The 22137-nt window shown below is 43.2% G+C and overlaps 2 protein-coding genes across 7 annotated transcripts in view; one reads left to right on the top strand and one right to left on the bottom strand.

The window, feature by feature from the left end:
• Positions 1 to 4377: 4377 nt before the first annotated feature.
• Positions 4378 to 21987, bottom strand: KLHL22 (kelch like family member 22). 3 transcript variants are annotated; one of them, XM_050318845.1, is made up of 7 exons: positions 21877 to 21987; positions 12266 to 12535; positions 11206 to 11371; positions 9334 to 10052; positions 8014 to 8206; positions 6572 to 6805; positions 4378 to 5534 (listed from the first exon to the last, which is right to left on the bottom strand). In XM_050318845.1, the coding sequence occupies exons 2-7, from the start codon at positions 12490 to 12492 to the stop codon at positions 5157 to 5159; spliced, it is 1917 nt and encodes a 638-aa protein (XP_050174802.1). In that variant the 5' UTR covers positions 12493 to 12535; positions 21877 to 21987; the 3' UTR covers positions 4378 to 5156. The 3 variants fall into 3 exon arrangements, with proteins under 3 accessions (XP_050174802.1, XP_050174803.1, XP_050174801.1); XM_050318846.1 differs by having other exon boundaries at positions 12266 to 12518; positions 21877 to 21924; XM_050318844.1 differs by lacking the exon at positions 21877 to 21987 and having other exon boundaries at positions 12266 to 21630.
• Positions 6852 to 22137, top strand: part of MED15 (mediator complex subunit 15) — a 40660-nt gene continuing 25374 nt past the window's right edge. For 3 of the 4 annotated variants that reach the window (XM_050318842.1, XM_050318838.1, XM_050318837.1), the window contains exon 1: positions 6852 to 6870. The gene's annotated coding sequence lies outside the window, so the exon portion shown is untranslated. Of the gene's footprint in view, positions 6871 to 16950; positions 16970 to 22137 lie in introns of those variants that run through there. The other variant, XM_050318841.1, reaches the window with a different exon arrangement.

Below are 22137 nucleotides of genomic sequence, written 5' to 3'. Positions count from 1 at the left end.
GGCACTTTGGCGCAGATCACCCACAAAAATTGGCACATCCTCCCTCCTCGGTGCCGCCCAGTCCCAGGCTTTCCCCTCTTCGCCGCGGTGCCCAGAGGCACCCTGCTGTTCCCTCCGGGGTCGCTCTTGCTTCCCTCCCCTCCGCATTCCCGGATCTGAGTGGTGCCAGCACCCTGGCCCCAGGCGGTTTGGAGACAGACATCGCCTCCCCTGAGGTTTTGGTTTTTTACTAGTTAATTTTATTCATTTTATTTTAATTTTTTTTAAGGAACAAAACGGACCGCCGTGATAATCATCTCTGATCTCGAGATAACTTCCTACGTGCTCTAAGAGGCCGTTTCCTGCCTCTTTTATAGCCTTGTTCCCAGATAACGGGGTCAAAGCCCTGTCTGGCTCGGGCGGGAGGGAAGATGGTGTCGCAGCCGCTGAGGAGGAAGGAAGTCCCGGAAAGGACTCGGCGGGGCTCGGGGGCAGCACTTGGCGCCTGGTGGGGATGAGCTGTTCGAATGTGAGGGGGAGGCTGGCGCGGTGACCCCACACAGGCACCGAGGGCCTCTGCGCCGCCTGAGTCACGGAGGGCCGGCAGTGCCAATGCCCGTGTGCAGCTGCACTGGGCAAGAGGCGCCACAAAACACTGCACTAATTCCCCGCTCGTGCTAGAAACCTTTGCAAGTAGTGTGATTTTTTTAGCTCAGACTTGTGACTTTGTGTAATTTTTGCTTTTGATTTTGGTTTTTTTTTCGGGGCTGGCAATGTGAAATGAAGCACCATGCGAAAGCAAAAAAAAAAAAAAAAAACCAGTTAAAATGGAGAAATAGACTTAAGATGTCTGTCTTGAAGTGCCTAACTGGACTGTTGTCCAGTCTTATTCCAGCTTTGCTGCCTTTCCTACATGCTCTGCCTTTTCCAAAAGCTCAGTCACAACATAGTCATATTTTTTTCTCTTTGTTCGTCTTCCCTCATTGGCAGCTAGTGCCAACTGAGGTGTCTGGATTGGAACGTATGGGCTGTGTCTCTGCAGACATTTGGCAGAGTTCACATCATCTAAAATGGAAGACTCCTCCAGTGTCATCCTTACGTTTTAGACAAAATCATCCAGGAAAGTCTCATAACATCAACTAACATAAAAGGATCTTAAATCAGCTCTTAAATATGTGTACAGGTATCATTTTACCAGCCTCTGAAATACAACCATCTCCTGGGTGGAAAACAACAGCTGTTAGTCATGTACAGCAACACTGGCAAAGCAGTGACCCAGAGATGAATAATTACATCTGAAAATCCACATCTATGCAAAAATATTTCATCCATTGCTAGGGAACCTTAGTAGCTATACCTTTGATCTTGTTTTAGGAAGAATGGATGAGTGTCTGGTACCACTTTACCTTTTTATTACATATAAATACATTTATGCTCTTTGACTTTACCTGTTGGCATTTTCCACCTTCAAAGCATGGCCAAATAGCTGGAGCACAGTGGAGGAGCTGGGGAGCTCTCAAAGGGCATCAGCTGCTGGTGAAATAAAACCTCAGTTGGCAGAATATTCCCTTGAGAAGGTCCTGTACCTCTTTCCCTGTGCCCAGCTGCTCCTTCTTCCTTTTACCAGAAGTTTTGCACCCCATCAGTTGGGCTGAATGCCAAATAAATTGTACATGTGGCTGATCTCTAAGAAAGGAGAAGTAAATTTCTGTCAAGGGTATAGAATGAGAATCCTTATTTTGTTTCAAATCAACGATTGGGTACACTTCCAATGCAAAATTAACAACCCCAATTTAAACTATGAGGAAATGGGAAAGAATAGGTTGGATTTGGAGGTAGACAGCTGGAGAAGAAATACAGTAGTGAAAGCAGTTATGAAACAAAAACTGAAGCAATCACAATCACTTCTGCAAATGGGGAAGCCTGAAATACTTCAGGATACAAGTCCGCTAATTACAAATCTGGCAAATATGTCTGTACAGCTTTACCTCTGTGCTAGCAGGAAATAGGAAAATAGATCATCAAGAAACCTAATTCTTCTTCTTCTGGACTTCCTAATGCATCAGCAGTTTAAGTGTTGGTATTTTGATCACTCACTTCTGGAAGAGCTGTTTGATTGTTCTCTTACAGACCAGAAATAACCTAAAGCTTTCTTAGTTCATTGTCCATCTGTCCACAGTGTCTTGTGTTATACTGTCTCAGAGGGCTTACTGTAAAAAAATTAATGCTTTTTACTGTCAGATACAAGATAGACATATTTAGGACATCAGAGAATTTATAACTAAAGAAAATATGGAATCAGCTGAAAATCCCTAGGAGTACACGTTTTTCTTGAGGTAACAGAAAGCTCAAGTGGGCTCTTGAAGGCTCAGTTCCTGAAAATCACTCTTGATAGGAAAACTGATCAATAATACTTACAGCTCTGTATATCAATCTGTAATCTCTCCTGCAATTTGTTTATGTAGGTAATTGTAGTAAACAAGGAATGCTTTATGTCTGCCGAGTTAGAGAAAATTGCCAATTTTAAAGCAAAGCAATTTTATTATTGTTTAGCCTATGTGTGAAAAGGTACATGCTAGACTAAAATGAGCTACTGCTAAATGATCAGGATCAAGTGGGCTAAGCTAAACTCTGTGTTTTTATACCTAAATGAAGCACATGCAAATAAGATAGTGCATACTGTAACTTTCATCAGTCCCATTATGCTCAGGTATAAAGAAATTTTTGGGGTGAAAGCAACAGAAGTTTTGTTTTTATCAAATAATACCTGCCTTAGGTTTAGTTCATGTAGCTTAGGGATATTATACCAGTAAGTAAAAAAAAATAATAATAATGCAGCACTTGTAACTGCATTCTAAGCCTTACATTGATTTGCTTTGCACAGCACCCAACTGCAACATTAATGAATAATGCAATCACAAAATTGCATACAAAATTGCATTGCATGGAATAACAGATGAGCTGACTATCTAAAAATCGGTATTCAAACACAGAAGGAGTGACAGGGTAGAAGCTGGAAACTCCCCCCCCCCGTGAGTTTTCTCAAGATGTTTCTTTGGCTTACTAATTACTCATGAACATCTTATATTCTATGTAATCTAAGAATTAGCCTCTCAGCGTGGTTATTTGTAACAGTAAGTTATACCCTCTAGTGGTACACGTAGGAAAAGGAGCCAGACAAAGAGTGATTATTTCTTTTTTCATTGTGGAAGAGGCCAAATAACGTTTAATATACCCAACATAAATAACCCTATGACTTTGTATAACATAGGGTATCACTGTCTGTCAAGAAGTGCTAGTTAAAATGGAAAATGCACTGCATTGAGTTAGCTGTCTGGGCTTAGATATGTCCTTACGTCTGAGAGCTACATTTAATTCCTACACATTAAAAGTAACTCCTCAGGCAAAACAGAAATACTCATCAGTCTCTAATACTGCAGTGTAATAAAGTCTGTATTTCCAGACTCTGTGTGCAGTCCAGAGTTCATTATCAAAAAAAGATTTTTCTGAAAAAGCTCATAAACAGGGTTTCCTGCGGTTACCAGGTCTTTTGTTTTATTTGCCAATTGGCAAAGGTTCAGAAACTGGGGTGAAAATTGACTGTGCTGGAGAATAAAATCCAACAAAAGCCCTTCTTACCAAGAAAAAACCCTGTTGAACTTATTTTAAAAAGTGTGCAAATACTCTTTAATCTTTTCCCAGAAGCCCAGTCTACTAATGCAGTCATGTAGGTGCCTTTTGAAAACATCTTTGTTTCCATAACAGAATATCCCCAAGTAACGGGGTATCCAGGAGCTCACTCCACATCTCTGAAGTAGCACTGAAGTGCAGTATTTGTTGTGATGTGATGATGTGACAATCATTCTGATTGTCACTTTGGTTTTGCCCTTCTGCAAGCCTGTTATTGCTAAAAGATTTAAAAGCTTTTGGTAGTTTGTCAAAATTTTCTGGTGGCACTGATTACTCCCCACCCCTCCAAGAGGAAGGATCTCACACTATTCAGATATCACATTAGTTCAGACTTTAAATCAGCTTCTAAACTAAAGTAAAACAAGATGGTAGTCAGGAACCAATTATTTTAAGGGCTGGTGAAGGAAGGATTTACTTTGCCTTATCTTTCTCAGCTGTAGCTCCTGGCATTAGTTCAGCTACTGCAGGGTCTTGGACCAATGTCATCTTCGATACCTCTTGTTATCTCATTATTACTTTTTTCTTTGGCTGTGGCAAACCAATCTCTGTTCTCTTTATCCTCTTCTAAAGCGTATAATAAAAGGAAGAAAAAATTACCCATCTCCCAGGCTGGTGTAACTTCACTGATACTGCAGTAGTACTATAGGATCTAATTAAGCTCACTAGCTTTCAGTCTCCACATCACTGTTAATAAAACTGAGACAGCAGTTAAAAAACTTCTGACAAGGATTTATTAATTTATGGTTGAGAACAAATGTGTCTGACAGTGGAACGATGAGATTGCCACACTCTGTGCAGAGTTTTTTTCTAGAGATCTTCTTTCCACTGCGTTGACAGAACTTGCAGTATAGAAGTTCAGGAGTGGGTGTCGGTTCTTAGACTCTCTCCCAGTTACAAGGATGGCTGCATGCCCAGATGAGATGAAGGTTCAGACTTTCTTGCTACTGCTCCTGTTCGTGTATGTTCAGTCTTGCTAAAAACCAATCAAGCTGTCTGACACCTGGCACAGGACGGGGACACCAGGTGTCACCTTCCTGTGCTAAGCTGGCTGGGAAGTTTTATTACCAAAAAGAAAAAGGAAAAAAAAAATCTCAAAAGGTATTTCAAGCTAAAAGCTGGAAGGAAAGAAGCTAGTCAAGCTGAGCCTTCTGTGCCTTTTTTTTCTGTCCATGCTGAAGGTTGAGAAAAGCCTCCTTCAAAGGCAAAAAAACCTCTATACAACTGGGGGGGAAATGGCAGTTCTGTGGTTACTTTAAAAATGCTGCTTTCTGGCAGGTGGGCAGGTACTGCCTGTAAGTGCATTTTTGTGCAGAACACTTGCAGATGGGTAGATATTGATTGTGAATGGCATTTTGTGCGCAACACTTACATTTAAAACCTTTAAATACTGAGTTATGTATATAAGAAAGTCATATAAAATCTCTTAAGTATTTTCTCCAACCCTTAAATTCCTCATCCACTGGCAAAAAAATAAATATTAGAGTTTTCTAATCTTCACTGGAATTGTCAAATTCCTCCCAGTCTGATACGCTCATAACTTCTGATGGAAAGTCAAGGTGATGCTTCATTCGGTCTGCGTGCCATTCCGAGAGCCATTTCTCTGTCTCCATTAAAATAGCCCTGGGCAAAGTGAGGACACAGGCAGCCATCCCAGAAATATCATCCTCCAGCTGGGGTCCTTCCTCCCAACAGTCTCTCTCTGCATCGTAGATGTGGACATAGTCCATGCGGATTCCTCTGTTGTGGGATCGGCCTCCCAAGACATAAATCCTGTTGTCCAGGACCGCAATGCCTGGCTCTCCATGTCCTGCAGGAAGTGGACACACGTTTGTCCACTGATCAGTGCTTGGCTTATAGCAGGCAACCTGTGAAAAAAAAAGGAAAGAGATTAGCCAAAATTGAACTTGTATCCTAGTGACAGAGCCTGGCCATATGGCAAACTGTTTAGGAAGAATATCATCCATCTTTTGACAGTGTGTTGAGTGTGGAGAGAGCATATCACTGTGTAGCAGAAGTACAGTACTCAGCAGAAGACTGTGCATAGTTGCCACGTAGCTTTGAATCACAAGTTCTGACCCTGCTGCTGGAGTAACAGCTGTATGTCATTCCAAAAATGCACACAAAAGTGAAAGAGCTGGAGACGTGTTAATATAAGGCCAGACATAATGCACCTGCTTGCATAAGAAAAAAAGATGCTGGAACATACAAATATGACAAACCTGCTAAGCTGTCTCTGCACCATACGTTGGAGAGTTTTAGATTTCATTGGGTACCTACTTGGATAAGTGCTTTCACTTGTAAGCACCTTTTTATCATTCAGACACACTCTTCAGCTAGATTTAATTCTGCCATCTCCACTGGCTGTGTAAGAGCAGTTACTTTTTGTTTCTTCTTTTCAAGTCTCTAGCAGTTCTAGAAGCTGTAATAAGATTCAAGGGAATCTCTCCAGACATCACTTATCCTCAGGTACTGTACATTCAAATGCATTATACAGTGGCCACCCAACATATCCTTAACAGCTCTGTCCTGCAATTACACATTGGTGGTTCAAAAGTCCTCAACTTAGAAAAAAAAGCACGTGAGAAGACAACACAAAGTCCATTTAGCTGGTGTGCTGCTTACTGGGTATGTGCATGCCAGTGAATGTTTTCCATCAAAGACATTTTAAAACTGAAAAGAATTCCAAGTGCTAGAGCTTTAATGCTTTGTGGGTGAGACAATGTGTTCAAGGCAAACAGTAAACTGCAAGTTGTGCAGTTGAGTGGGGGAGAGCTGGTGCAGCAGCCGTTGCTGGGCAGACAGTTTTATTTGCACACTTAGCAGGAGAGAGGCATTGCACCAGAGTGCCGGCATCCAGAAGAGAGGCTCCAGCAGGGCAGACACAGGTATGACATGCTCTCACCTGGTGAACATCCCGTCTGTAGCCGGAATCATTGTTGCTCCCTCCGATCACGTAGAGCTTTCCCAGCAGTGCAGCCATCCCGTGCCAAGCTCGTCTCACTGGGCCATCTGCTAAAACCTCCCAGCGGTCAGTCCTCGGGTCGTAGCACTGCAGCTCCTTCAAATAGTCCTCTCCTCTCCTCCCACAGGTGATGTACATCTTCCCATCCAGCGCCGCTCCCGCATGCGCGTACACCTGGATCGCCACGTGGGAAAGCAAGAGGTGGAGGTCTGGATTGAGGTATTTCTCCCAGTTTCAAGGTATGGAATAGACATTAAGGGAGTGACATTATTCATGAGTTATTCAGAGATCAAAATCTGAAAGGATTTTCTTATATACAGTTCTTTCTAAGTGATTATAAGTTTCTATAAGGTTATAAGAATTTCTGAATGAAATACACTGGAATTTCTAAAATTTCCAGAACTGCAGTGGTCTCCTTCTTTGGTGTTCCTTGATTAGAAGATCATTCATACTATAAATTTTCTGCCTAGTGTACCTGGATGCCTTTCTGTTGGTGATTTTTCTTATTCAAGCAGTGTTATCAGGAATGCAAGTTATTCTACTTATTAGTACTCAGCTGAATCTTCAGGCTTTTTATATTTTCAGCACTGATACACATTTATTATTATCATGCAAGCTGTTTATCCTCTTCTACCTCTGCATCCCTTTTGTAAAATACAGTAATATTTGTATTTTTATGGTGTCCTGAGATTCTCAGTTCAGAGGCATTATTTGTGCTGGTCACTTGGCCCAAGAATTTTAAAAGGTGTAGTAGAAATCAGCATAGTTTCTTGAAAGATTACTCAGGATTTTAGTTTTCATCCCTAACCAAGATTCATCAAGCAGTTGTCTCTATCTTGCTTCTTTGCAGCACTTTTAACCTGAAAATGGAAATTCTTGTGGGTTTTAGCAGCATTAGAATTTAGAACTCATTTCGCTCATAATCCCAATTCCAGAACTTGTTACCCAGTCTCACTTCTGTGCCCAGGAACTAGGAAGTCTGTAAGTTCCTTCTTACTGGGGCATTATCTCTTCTGATCAGGAGTAAATCATGTTGTCAGGACTGTGAGAAGCTTGCACTACTGTGGCTCATAGTTTACCTGCCCAGGAGAAATGGGAATCTCCTTCATGTTATGTGTTCAATTTTAAATACTTTTAAGGATTAACACAATAAAGGTACAGGCAAAACTAACAAGAAAACACAAAAAATAAGCATTTAACCTGAAAATGTAATTTACATATATGGTTATTTTCTTGTAATTCATTTATCCGATATACAGAGGCTACTGTTTTCCACATGAATATCAGCAAATTTAAAGTTACACGTGAGAAAAACATTTAAAAAGATTAAATCAGGAATTGGGGAACTGTAGTAGCGTGTGTGTGGCCAATGCACTCCTTACCTCCTTCTTCAGAGGTGTCACATATTCCCAAGTGTTGCTTTTAGGGTCATACCTCTCCACTTCCCTCAGGTCTTCATGGTAATCTCGGCCTGCGACAGCATATATATAGTTGTCCACAACACAAACACTGAGGTCAGCGTGCTCTTGCTGCAGGGACTGGATCTGGAACCATCTGTTGTGCCGTGGGTCGTACCTTGTAAAAGAATGGGATCAAAGGAAGTTACCCAAACAGCCACAGAACCATTGCTGGAATACCAGACAGCACCACAGATGTGGGTTACTGCACTGTCTTCGGCTGAAATTGAGCTCAGCTGTAAGCCCACTGAAATTTGGCATTGTCAACATTTTATTATTAGCAATGTTGTTTTATTCTATTTTTAGAAGATGTATTTCAGCTGACATAATCATGCTATAAAAGCCTATGTTTTCCATTATCTTATACACTGCTGTCAGGTTACATATCAAAGTCTCTGTTTGCACAAAGCCATTCTACAAGGTAAAATGGTCTAAAAATAGCACAAAGACTAAATCTGGATCCTCAAGAGTACAGGAAGGGCATAAATATGTAGTGGGTTCTTTGATTCTTTTCCCCAAATATCTGCTGCTCAAAGTGAGCCTCATGATTCACTTTCAGATCAAACTGTCTCATCTGGTAATTTTAGTTACAAAAAAACCTGTTTGTGAAATGGAACTATGCATGCCATAAAATAAGAGCAACTCAGCTAAAACTAGTAAAAATGACCACAATATAAAGACAACAGAGTTTATATCTGTTTTTGCAATATAATAGGCATGAAGGTCTAAATCTGATCCTTCCTCCTGCTCTTTTCCCTGTCACAGAATAATTACTGTAAAAGGACCCTGGAATGCTGCTATAGTGCACACTGATTCTTGGTAATAGAATTTTTCTTAACCCCTCTGTTTTGTTGCTATATCCCTTTGCACTGGGACAAAAACTACACATAGAGGACTTCCAGAAAATCCTAGTTCAAGAGCATCTAGACAACCCAGAGTTCTAGGTTCATAACTGGTTCCCACAAGCTTTAATACTCCCCCTCTCCAAAAGGCAGAAAGTAGCACATGTAATTCTCTTGAATGAGTAGCTGTCTCTACCCTGCCAGGCTTGGCTTTGTCTCTTAAGCACTGCTGGAAGCTTTCTGTTACTACGAGGCTCATTTCTTGTGTTTTCTTTCAGTGAGGCTCCTGCTCAGTTCCTAATCTTTTGGCCAGCAAGGGTACTGACTGTGCTATTGGCTTATTGACTTAGAAACAGGCAATAGGGTGGCAATAAAAATAATAGCAGGATTATCCTTATCTTACCTCCAACACCTTGACTCTGCTCGAAAACCACTTACATTGTTGTCTCCACCAATTAAATATACAAAATTATTGAGAACAGCAATCCCTTGATTGGACATTCTGGGGGCTAGTGCAGCTGTAAAGTGCCTCCACTCTCCCAACAAGGGGTTCAGATACTTGGCTTGATCACTGAGGACAATGGATGGAGTAGAATGCATCCCTCCAAATCCCACTACACACTGGAACTCTGATCTCAGCTGTGTCTGGGAGCTCTGAAGCATTGGCTGAAGACATTCATTCTTGTGGTACATTAATGCATCTGCAACTGTATCTTTTAAAGGACATGGACTTAATTTGTCATGAAGCCTTTGCAGGATCTGGGGTTCCATCAGAGGAAAACGAACTGTCTCAAGAAGCTTAAGGGGCTCCATCAGGGAGACCTGATCTGCCTCCAGTTGTTCTGGAGAATAATGATAAAAAAGTGCTCCATCATAAACTTCAAACTCATAGTTAACCTCCAAACGGTTGCTGCTGAGAAGGGAGTAGACCTTCTGCAAGGGTAGCTGTCGGTACACTTGTGTCCTTGAGAAAGCTGTGAAGTTCTTCAAAATGTAGGAGTCCAGCTGATCACTCAAATGCCTCAAGTCATAGTGGTCAGCAAGTTTGTACACATCAAGGATGTTCTCTTCGTCTACCCAGGACATGAGGAAATCACAACAGAACTTAATGACTTCTGGAATCTGCAAGAGAGAGATTTTTCATTTCAGACACCACCTGCCTCACGCTTGGAAGACACGGGACAGAAGCCTGGGATGACTGTAAGAAAACTGTCCTCAGGGTGACTGCTCTCCTCACAGTCTGATCACCGTGTTCACTGGTACCCTGTTCACCTTTGTGCAGAGAAAAAGAACTCAATTTGGGTACACAGAAGATCATAACACAGAACTTCTTGCCACACTGTACTGCAAGCCTATGAGTTTGGCTTCAGGTGCAGCAGCAATGTGTCTTCCAAGATCCATGGGACACTGGACAGCCAGGCTGCCTGCTTTGTTAGGCTGCCTGGGAGCAGCCAGGAACATGGAAGGACATGGTGATTACAGTCACTCCGTATTTGTTCTTTCAGAGCACTATGGCATACTATATAACAGACTGTATCTGTAACAAATATATCACTCAAGAGCACAGGAAGCCATTGGAAAGGAAAATGAATATCTAGTATTGTCTTCTGAATACAATCTGAAGTTGTATCTGGCAGGAGGAATTACTGGCAAGCAAATAACTGCTGTCCAGGAGCCCCTCTGCTAACAAAGTGCTGCCAAGTGTGTAAAAACCAACCAAAGCAAGCACTCACAAAGTTTAGGATTTAGTACCAAAGCCTTGTGCAGCAGTTAGCTGCAGGGGAAATTAGAGAAAAATACTTATCTTAGAGGCAGGTGAACCCTGCACTTAGTTAAAAACCATAGTGGTAGGATTGCCCGTAGCAAGGGGTCAGGACAGGTTATGTGCCTGTGGACTCAACTGGGGACGACCCTGAGCAGTGCAATAATTTCTGTCCTTTACCATAGGTCAGAGATAATTCTGTGCCAGGGAAGCTTTCATAAGCTTCAGTGAGAGCAGTGGAAGGGAATGCTATATAAAATAGTCCTCTAGATGAAATAGCAGATGTTTGTAAGTAATGAAATCATTGGCACAAATGAGATGTGCAATACTCATTCATTGTTCCTACCCTTCCACGGTTAGTTCCAATGGCTACAGCATCCCAGAAATCCTTATCCAGACCCATGCTCTTATTCACCCCCTAACTAGATGTAACCAGATATCCAAATTTTCTGTTTCTTTCATTGTTGCTTTTGTTTCTTGCCTTTTTTTTGGTCACATCTCCCAGTACCTCACCTGAAGCTGACAGGCTGCAGCTAAGGTTTCCTGTACACTGTTCACACTGAGTTCCAGCTCAGAAGTGTAAATGAAGTTCAAGATTTTACACATTGCATTGTAGGAGATGCCATGAATATGAACTTCTTCTTGTTCCATCTCTCTCAGTCCTCCTGCAAACATTCCTCTGCAAAACAGACAATGGCACATGCTATGGCAGATTTACATGGAGGCTATTTTCAGTTTGCTTATCGTATGTTGTCCTGGGAACATAAAAAATATTCTGTAAGATAAAAACCTAGCTAGGTACTTCTGTGGGATTACCTCTTCTCTAAGCTAATGATACAAAGAGTAAAGGCCTTCAGGACCTACCAAAGTAACTCTTCATTCTGCAGGAAAACAGTAGGAGCCACCTAAAAGTTACAGTTCAGACGTGAAGGACTTAAATACAGACCCAGTAAATACGGATAGTCAATGATCAAAGGCAGATACTCTGGGTGTGGAGGAAGAGTTAAAACAGAGGAACTTGGGACTGCAGGAATTTTTTCTAAGCTAGAGCAGTTCTTCTTCCAGTTGGAACTTGTCTGGATTGCCTTCGATTTGTTTCTCTGCTCTATGGAGATAAAGTCAGTTCAAGAAACTGCTCACCAAATTGACTGGGGAATGCCTGGTTTAATGCACAGGGAGTCACACTTTGGGCACATAACAGAGTGACCCACTACCAGTGACTTTTTGTGTATTATGAAATGATCACCACAGTGGGCAAAGTCTTACAATGCTAAGGATATGTTAAAAGCCACTTAGAGTGCATTTATGCAGAAGGCATCTGTTCAGATAGTCTCTCCTCTTTATAAACCTCCAAGTACTACAGGCAGTGAATTTAGTGGAGATAAGCTCAGTGTGTAGGAACAAGAGCTTTACTTCTGTAGAGAAATAACAGAGAGATGAATAAGCCATAGTTAGTATATTGAAACGCTTTCAGCTCCATCTTATGGGTCTGATTTTAGATCCAGAAGCAGATTTGGGTGCCGCAGGTTTGTGTAACATTGACACGTTTTGTTACTGCTGGACCGAGAGGTACCTGAAATAGTCGCAGGATGCAGCAAGGAGGATGCGATGAGCCTCAATGGGTTTCTCCTCCACTACCAGGACGACATCGAAGAGGATGCTGCTGTCCCGGAGAGACACCAGGCCACTGAGCAGGGCCTGGGAGTGCTCGGCACTGCGGTACGTGTTGCTGGTGCGCTGCTGGAGGGAGGGCTCGAGCTGAGCTTTGTGTGGCTGAGTCAGCTCCTGGTCCTCCGCCATCCCAGGCAGAAATGCTCAGCCACCAGCTGCAGCAGAATGAAATCTGTGAGACAACAGAATCAGCAAAGGTTTGTGCCTTTTGCTTTACAAATGGTCTCCTGACCCTTGCCTGTCACAGAAAATAAATCAAAGCCACTCTTCAGTCAGTGGAGACACAGTTCTACCCTGAAGAAATTATTCTGTAATATGATACTGGAAGTAGGCAGATGGACATCAGCACACCAAAGTGGCAGAACGTGATTTTTCAAACAACTATTCTGGCTCTTGGGTTTTCAGTCCAAGAGTCAGGGTAGGTATCACATGGGGATAATTTTTTTTCCTAGCAAGAGTTTCACTTCCCAACTCACTACCAAAGCCTGTTGTTTCTTTTGCATTTTTGCATCATTTATAATTAAAAAAAAGACTGAATTTTTGACAAATTTCAAATTATATCCTCAGATAACTTTGCTGCAATATAAACTGCACCTTACATCTTTCTCTTGATATCTTACCACAGAATCAGAGCTCTCCTCTCTCCCTGTCTTTGCTTTTTCCATTTTCTGTAGCTGAGCACATTTCTAACTGTAATTCTGTAGAATACTGTATGAAATACAGTATACTGTGAGTTTCTCTATTGTGACAACTCCATGCTATCGTGCACAACTGCTCTCCACTTCCCTGTGCTGCCCTGCAGAGAAGGTATTTCCTCCAGCCCAGGCACTGTGGAGGGCTATCCTGTACCTTTCTCTAGGGCTGCCACTGACACAGTGGGAAGGTCCCCTACAGCCCATGGGGAAACACCTGTAAATAGCTGGCTGGAAGTGATTGTGTTTCGTGTCTATGGTTAAGCACTCAGAATCTCATGAGTCCTCTTCTACCATCCTGTAATTTACCCTTTCCATTGTCTTTGAGGAATGTCAGAACTTGTAGCAGTTAGAGGTTATAGACTCTATCCAGTTGTCAGAGCACATTAAAAAACACCCCAAATTAGCAAAAGGAAGTAACTGAGCTGATATGGCTGCTTAACACATTTCTAAGATCCTCTCCTCCAGCGGCCTGGGAAATAGCTTAGTGGCACAAGGGACAGTCACAAGGGATTATCAGCAGTCAGGGAAGCAAAAGCAAAACAAACCCAGCAAATCCAAACAAACACTGAAGAAATGGAACCATTGTTTAATTGTGCCAGCCCCAGACAGCGAGTGCAGCATAGGAAATCTCTCAAAGTGAAGCAGGTATTCGGTGTATGGGCAGTGAGGAAGGAGCTACCTGGATGACAAGAAATATGAAAATGTTTATTGTGCTGCCTGAGGGAAGTTAGCCTACACTGTCCAAAAGAAAAGGTTAGCTATCTAGGTGTTATTGCCTGGTGAATGGGATGGAAAAATCCCTTAAAAAGTGTGTTAATGCCTGTCTGCTCTTTGTCAGCAAAACCAATACAGCAGCTCAGAATAGGAGCTCTGGTGAGACATCCTTCTGGGGAGCACTCAGGTCAATTATACAGGGGAAACTATCCATCATCAGCTGAAGAGATGAGTAATGGATTGTTTTTCATGACAGGCTGATGCTTTTCCTAGAAATAAAATGAAAGCAGACAAAACATTACTGTATCATTTGATTTGCTCACAGGGAATACTAAGAGTGATGGATTGAAGCAAGGGAGATAATGTAGTAAGAAAGGCAACTGAAACAGTGAGTGTTATAAGATGTTAATCAGTAATTTCCCATTTCACCAGAAGGAAATAAATGCAGCAAAACCAAAGTAAGGTGAGATATGGTCCAAATGAGGAACTGATTCAGATTAAGTCTGTTAGTGAGGTTTAATGTGGGTAATGCTCCAAAACAGGTTACATCTTTCCCTCTTCTTAGAGAGCTGTATCAGAAGAAGTCTCTATGAGAGTAAAATCATCGTATCAAAAAGCAGAAGTGAAAGTAACAAATGAACTGATTTCTGAATTCAAAGCCTTTTCATGAGTAGGGGAAAGGACAGGACCTTTGATACAGTCTTACAGTGTGTCATACAGTGTGTCATACATTGGTGGAAGAGAGGCTGGGGAGAGATAAATGAGAATAAAACTACACGGGCCACTGAACCCCCATAGCACATGTTAGCAAAGAAGTGTGTTGTAGGGGAAGCACTTTCCAGAGAGAGAGAGATACACGCAGGGGAGGGTGAGAAACCTGTATAATCATTAATTCATTTATCTACTTTTAATGAATGACTGTAGACAATTACTATTCAGAATATATTCTGTATCTAAATAATCTTAAAGAGTAACAGAAAGGGGATGAAGCTGTCAGCAAGTAAAGCCCCAGAAGGGACCCTATCTTAAAAATATGGGAACTGGAACCAAGAAGATCAAATGGTATTATGAAAGAGAGCAAATAAAATAAATAAATACAAAAAAGATAAGAAGATAAATAATTCAGGGATTCTGTAGCCTGTAGGAGCATTAATATCTGCACTGCATTTCAGTGACAAGGGAGGCTGTCTTGGTGATCTGCAGGGAGTTTCTCACTACTAGTTCTAGTAGATACGAACTCGAATTATACCATGTGTCATCAGTAGCTGAACAAACCAGCCCTTCCCCTTCCAGCACAGTTGTGGTGAGCCCAGAGTGTTCAAACACAGAGGCTGAGAGTACAGCTGAACCATCCTCCACAGCTGATTTTTGGCCAGTCAACAGCTGAGCCTACGGATATTTTGCTACACTCTACTTGCTGAATTTGTCAGTCCCTACTTCCTGTTCTCGAGTTCTGCCCCTGGGTTGTACCTGGGCTGTCCCTGGTGAGCTGGATGTCCCTCAGGGTGGTCACTCATGCGTGTGCATCAACTCAAGAGCTGTCTTGTGTGTCTGGAGCACAGAAACACATCAATATGGAAACCCACCACTCTCTACAGCTACCTGTAAGTATTTTGTCATCCACAGTTATTTGCCACTAACCAGTTTTGGATGTGTGGGTCAAATGTCAATGATGCTGGATGTGGAAAAAGTGTTACATACTACTGAGTGGGTACAGTATCTGTGGTCTAAAAGTTGCCAGCGCTCATAAGCTCTTATTGTACGTGGATATGTGAAGCTTTTAATCACACTGGGGCTATTCAGTGAACTTCTGTGCTGTTTTATGTACTCCTCTACTGTCCTAAGCTGGGCTCCAAGGCTCATAAATAAGTACACATGAATTGTCATAGTTTTAACCAGTGATAACAGACTGCTCTAGAAAAATGTTCACTCCAGTCATTCTAATGAACTGTTCACAATCCATCAAATTAAAGGTGAGCATTTGTGGTATTAGTCTATGGTGTCTGACTGACATAGGTGGTTAAGTCCTCTTTGAGCCAGAAGCCAAGAAAAGCCTCTTAACTCCAGCCTGGGTAGTTTTAGGAGCTGGTAGAAAAGAGCTGTAAGACAAAGAAGGGTAGAGGACCATCAAGTGGCTGTGGGGGATGACCAGCAAGAGTCACTCAGCTGAGTGTGCTCAGCTCTGTAAATGCTGCACAAGGAGTGGCTGGGGTTGGGTGGGTAGGAAGTTATAAAGAGTGGCTGCTGAAGCAGGGTTAGGGGGTTGTGCTGTGGGCTTCTCTGAAAGAAAGGGGGCTGGTTTTGGTGTTTGAGTTTTCTGGATTAAATGCAGTGTGCGTGGTGAGCTGATAGTTTTGTGTATTTCTCTCAGTATAGATCTAAGTGCTGACTACAAATTTTCTGGGGAGGGATACTGCTGTTAGCACAGCACCTTGCTTCTCAAGCTGTGGTCTAACACATGACCCATGTGCTTTGTGCCTTTGTTACTGTCTAAAAATCTAGTAGTACAAAAAGTGGAAATGTACTGCTTCATGTGTGATGTACCAGCTGGGTGGGGGGAATGACTGTAAAGGTATCTAGGAACTCTTATGAATTGTCAGTGCCCACCAGTGTTAAAAATTACAAGGAAATGTATTGAATACGCCATATATTTTGAGCCCAAAATAACTTAACCCTATCGCCTCAAATTTGTTTTTTGCTTAATCTTTATTAAAACAAACAAACATGCAAAATACCTAAACGTAATGCAAGAAAGGCAGTTCAGAATGCAGAGAGAACAGGTTTGTTCCCTCTATCCTGAGCCTCTCTACTGTCAGTTTCTTGCTTGTAAGGATGTTCTTGAGGCCTCTCTGCTTTCTTACTTCTCTTATTAAGAAAGTACAGCTCTTTGACTTAGCCAAGTTCCTAGAAATCTGAGTAATATGTTTTCTTTCCCCTCTCCTCTTGTGCAAGTTTCTTAGTACTGGTCAGCTGTTAAATGTGGGATTCAGTGGCAAGACTGCAGGACTAACCCAGAATGGAAAAGATGAGGAATTCCTTGGATTCACTGGGCTTCTTCAACAGTAGCAAAGAACAAGTGTTGTCTCGTGTGCTGTGGGCTGCTGTCTCCAGAAACAGGGGAAGGCAAGTCCTTGTTCCAACCATTTTGAAACTGCAGAGAAAATCAGACTAGACATCTTCTTTGTTGACTGCACAAGGTATTTGAGCCTGCAGTTATGTTGGTCTGCATTTGTCTGTTGGAGCACGTGGGTTAATGCAGGGATTAACTTTAAGGTATTACAATTGAGTGCTCAGTATATAAAGAGGAAGGAGGCAAATGAGGTCAGTGATTGTATGTGTACTTCTATAGACAAGTGTAGGAAGACTTTCACTGTTTGGTCACTTTGAATCAAGGAGTTAAAAACTAAAAGAGACACAAAAATCCCCCATAAATAGCAAAACCCTCAGGGGTACCTAGAAAAACAAAACTGCTCTTTTTCACTAGACTGAAGTTTTCTATATTCTGTGTCTGTATTCCATTTAGGAATGAAGAGAAGGCAGCCATGCCTTGCAGTGTAGGGACCATGAAGGAAATCTGGTACTTCCTTCTATTTCCTGTATTATATACAAAGTTCACTGTCTCACTAGTGGTCTCTGGTAATAAGCTGTGGACACAGTGGAAGCTACAGTATCTCAGTGACTTGTTGGTAGCTCTGTGGGATTGTCTTGTATTCAAACTCCATTTCTACAACATGCTTCTGCAGACTACTGGCATGAAAAAAAGTTAAAGGCTTCTGAGTATTCAGTTGAAATAACTCCCTAACTGCCTATTAAAAGAGTTGTGGTTAATTTTTTTAAAAACAAAATCCCCTCTCCAATTAACAACAGAATACTGGCTTTCACAGCAACGGTATATGGCTTGTGACTGAGGAATTTGGCATTGGGCAGGAGGAATTTAGGGAATTGATTGTAGCTTGATCATTCAAATGGCAAAACGGTGAGAAACTGCTATGCTGGCCTGCTCTTGTGCTCACTGAAAATCCTCCTTCTTTTAAGAACAAAAGGTACAGGAATGGAGTAGCTCAGCTAGAAGTGTGGAAGGGAAAAGTTGATGGCATGGCAAAAGAGATGTGGTAGAGGTGTCTGCCCTACCTGAATGTTTTAAGTGCAGAGCAGTTGTTACACCACAGAGTTTCTGTGCTGCTATTGTAGCTAACACAGTTCTTATTTTCTGGTGAGCCCCAGTCTGTGCACTGATCCTGTGCTTTAAACTCAGTGTAGATGATTGAGAGTGCTGAAGTCTGTTATGGGTGTTACATGGTATGATACACACCCAGCCAAGTATTCAACCCTTCTATGACCAGCACCCAGTCACAGAGTGATGCTCCTATTGTGTGGTGCATGTGTGGGTTCGGGGGTGCTTTTCTGGTAAAGTTGTGCTGACAGCCTTGACTCTCTACTGTAGAGAAATGGCTGGATGCAGGAAGGATTATCCAAGTTAGTTTCTATGGAAACTCAAGACATTTTTGTGTTCAAGAGCTCGTGGCTGTCAGTTACATCCCTACAAAGAGGTGGTTTACGCAGATAGTGATATTTTCTTGTGCTTCAGCTGTGCCCAAAATAAACCAGAGCTTGCTGGTGTCGGATATCCAAATCTGTTTAGCTTACTGCCATACAGACAGGTGGCTCAAGCTTGGTGGGGGTCCCATGCTTTCTTAAAATCGTGGAATAATTTAGACTGGAAAGAAGCTTGGGAGGTCTCTACTCCAATCTGTGCTCAAAGCAGGGACACCTTCAAAATCAGGTCAGGATGCTGAGAGCCTTGTCCAGTCAAGTGCAAACTCTCCATCCCTGCCAATGATCAGAAAACTGATTGTTTAACCACAAGATTTGTTTTCTTCTTTACCCATCTGATTTTTTTCCTGCTATTTGTGACACTCACCTCTCACCCTTGGCACTGTGCACCACAAAGGAGAGTTTGGCTCTGTTTTCCTGTACCCATTAGCTTAAAAAATGGCAACTGGCTCTGCCCTTATCCTTTTCTTCCCTGTACTGAACAAAGCCAGTGTTCTTGCCTTGCATGTACTTGTATCTTCTTGTCTGTGCTCCTGCCCCCTGTGGTTCCTCCACTGAACTCTCAGGTTTTTCTTTCAGTACAGAGCTCAAAGCTGGGCATGGTGTATTCAAATTTTCTGGGCTTACAAGTGCTGAATAGAGTGGGAAATAATAATTTCACATGACCTACTGGCTGCACTCTTGCTAACATAGCCCAGTGTGAAGCTGGGCCCTGCTGGAGGAGTCATATTCAACTTGCTGCTCTTCAGGATCCCCAGGCTCTCTTCTTTCAAAGCTGACTTCTAGCCAGGCTTGTCTCCAGTATATGGAGTTACTCTGATGCAGGTGCATGACTTTGCTTTTAATATTGAAATTTATGTAGCTCCTCTTGGTCCACTCTCAAAGTTTGCTGATGCCCCTCAGTTGCAGCTCTGTCCTCTTTCTTGCAGGCCACATTCATCGTAGCTTTTTCCTAACACAGAACAACCAGCATGTTGTGCTGGTTGTGATCCAAATACATTAGGCCCTTAAAGGTCTTAGTGCACTGGAAGAAATTTAATACCTGTGCCCCAAGGCTTCCCACATCTTCATTTCTCCCTAGGGAGTAACAAGGGTTAGGATCTAAACCAGGCTTCAGCTGAAAGCCTGACAAGATAATATGCAAGATTAGAGCAAAATGCTGGTTATGCTGAGTCTGAGGGGCTGCAGATGCAAAGAGGCAGAATCTGGCTGTGTACCACATTTTAACAGGGCAGGGGTCACACAAACAAACAGATCAGCTAGGCAGGGAGTGTGCAGAAAGGGGAGGCAGCTGGGTGCCTGCCAGAACAGCTCAGAAAACAAATGTGATGCCACAAACAGTGTAAGATGAAGAGCAAAACTATTGTTTGTTCTAACTGGAGTGCAAATACTGGAATAATTCACCAACTACGTGATAATTTGTAATGGGCACTTGTGAGATTGTTTGGTACATAGAAGACAATTGAGTTCACAATTATGTGCAGACAAGACTTAAGCCAGTTTCATGCTTTTTGAAGAAAAAGGGAAGAGAAGGGGGGTGAAGGAAAGGCAGAAGCTTTGCTCAGCACTGCTTCTTTCAGAATTGTCCCTCTCTATGCACTCACAACGCTGCAAAAATAGATATTCTTTCTGAAATATTTCACTCTAGGAACCTTCTACAAATACAAGAAACAACCCAAACAACTCCTTTTGACCAAGATCCCCTGAAAAGGAAAGAAATGACGATATCTGGTAGTACATCATATCTCAGCATTGCGTTTGAACGCTCCAATGATGACACACTTCCTCTGCTCTGTGCCCACCATCTTCCTTTCCATCACTAATGGAGATATGCAATCACACCCTCTGGGCTGGGTTTCTGAGCCATTTTCAGTTTCCAGCATTAGTAGTACAGTTGGGGTGTGGGAGGAACCCAAAAGGCGTGGCTTAGCAAACAGCTTTTGCGAACTGCACTCACAACTTTTGGCATTCTCTCCTTTCAGAAAACACCTGGGGTTTTTTTGGTTTTGTTTTGTTTTCTTTTTTTTACCCCCAAGCCTATTACAAGTTATTTCTAAGACATATCAGGAATGAAACATCTCATATTTAATATGTATATGGCAAAACAACCATGAAACAAATCTATATTTAAATACATGGATATTTAAAATTATTTTCCCCTAGCATAACCTGAAGAGTGTGAGCTTTCTAAGCTGAATGTTTTGCCTTATCCATAACAAGTCTGCAACTTACCCAAATTCATAGAGTTGTAATGTTTTCTGTTGTGCATTTTGGGAGGTGGCCTTTGGCCTAAGTGCTATCAAGGATTGCCATAAGGAAAACAAAAATAAAATACAGTGCTGAAATGCTTTCTTTTATGGCTTCAGCATCATTTGAAGAGTTTGTCTTTTACTACTTTTTTTTCTTGTTTTTCTCGTTCCTGATCTTGAAACAAGATTTATTTTGTCATTCAAATCCTTCAATAGTCATGTTCTGTTTCGGATGGAGCAGCTGTTTGTCTTTGAAGGAAGGATTTTTAACCAACAATATTTAGACAAGGTGTACCTATTTTCATTCTTTTTTCCAGAGTCAGGAGATAGTGTTTAGTCCTATGTCCAGATAGACCAGGGAAATCTCAGGAATATGTTCTTCTGACAGAATTGTTTTAATTATCCCAAGAATTCTTAGAAAGCCCCTCAGAAATCCTGAAGTCTTTTCCATAATAAGAACAACACTTTTTTTTAAAATGAGGCTTATATAGCATTAAACTCTTTAAGTAACAGCTACGTCTAAACTGACAGTTTATAAGTTAGTCAGTGCTATATGTTCAGTGAATGCTGAGAGACTCAGCTAGCTGGCAAGGTTTGAACCTTGTTTGTCTGCTTAAATCAATCATGACTCTTTAGTATGCTAAAACACAAGGAGGAAAAAAAGAAAGTAGTTACAAGTACATCAATTAAGTGACCTGGAAGAGAGCAAAGGCCTCCCCAGCATGTTCCAGCTCTGATTTCTCTATCAAACATGAATTCGTTCACGTTCTTCACCACATTAATGCTGGCATCTGTGGGGTTCTGCCCCGTAACTTTGACATTTCCCCATCGGGGACAGCTGGGGTTGCACATCACTGGAAGGGGCAGCCTGGCTCTACACCGACCCTGTGACGAGGGGGTGAAAGCCCGCTGGAACACAGTTACGCTCTTACATTCTATTCCCGGGTTGCAAACGCCTGTGCGGGTCCCGAGCCCTGCTGCGGCCGCACCTGCTCACCGCCCGCAGGTGAGGCAGCCCGGGGTAAGCCCCGCACAGGAACGCGGGGCCCGGCCTCACCTGCCGGCTCCTCGGGGCTCGGTGCGGGCGGCAGGACCACGGCCAGGGGTGCCGCGCCCGGCGGGACGGGGGTGCTCGCCCGGCCCCGCCGCCCCGGCCGTTGTCCCCGCAGCCCTCCCGTTACCCCCCGGGCACCCCCGCGGCGAGCGGGGCCGGGACAGCCTCCGGGGGGCTCGCTCGGCCCCCCTCAGGGGAACGCCCAGGGGAGCCCTGCCCGGGGCCCCGCTCGCCCCGCAGCACCTACCGAGAGCGGCGGCGGCGCCTCCGCCGTCATGGGCCACCCGGAACCCGCCGGCCGAGGGAGGGGCGGCGGCGGCCGGAACCGGGGCGGGCGGCGGGGGCGGCCCCCGGCGGCACCCGCGGTGTGCTGCGGGGCGGGGCGGTGCCGCGGCCGTGCCCGGGGGGTGCCGGGCCGGTGTCCCGCGTGCCGCGGCGGGACCGGGCACTGCGGCGGCCGCGACCCCCGGGGCCGGGCTCGGCCGTGCCCGCGGGCCGGACTACACTT

The sequence above is a fragment of the Myiozetetes cayanensis genome, unplaced genomic scaffold, assembly GCF_022539395.1.
Source record: "Myiozetetes cayanensis isolate MyiCay16 unplaced genomic scaffold, myiCay2020 scf21, whole genome shotgun sequence".
NCBI classification, from domain to species: domain Eukaryota; kingdom Metazoa; phylum Chordata; class Aves; order Passeriformes; family Tyrannidae; genus Myiozetetes; species Myiozetetes cayanensis.
Note: the sequence above shows the minus strand (reverse complement) of the source record. Positions and strands in the feature narration are given on the sequence as shown.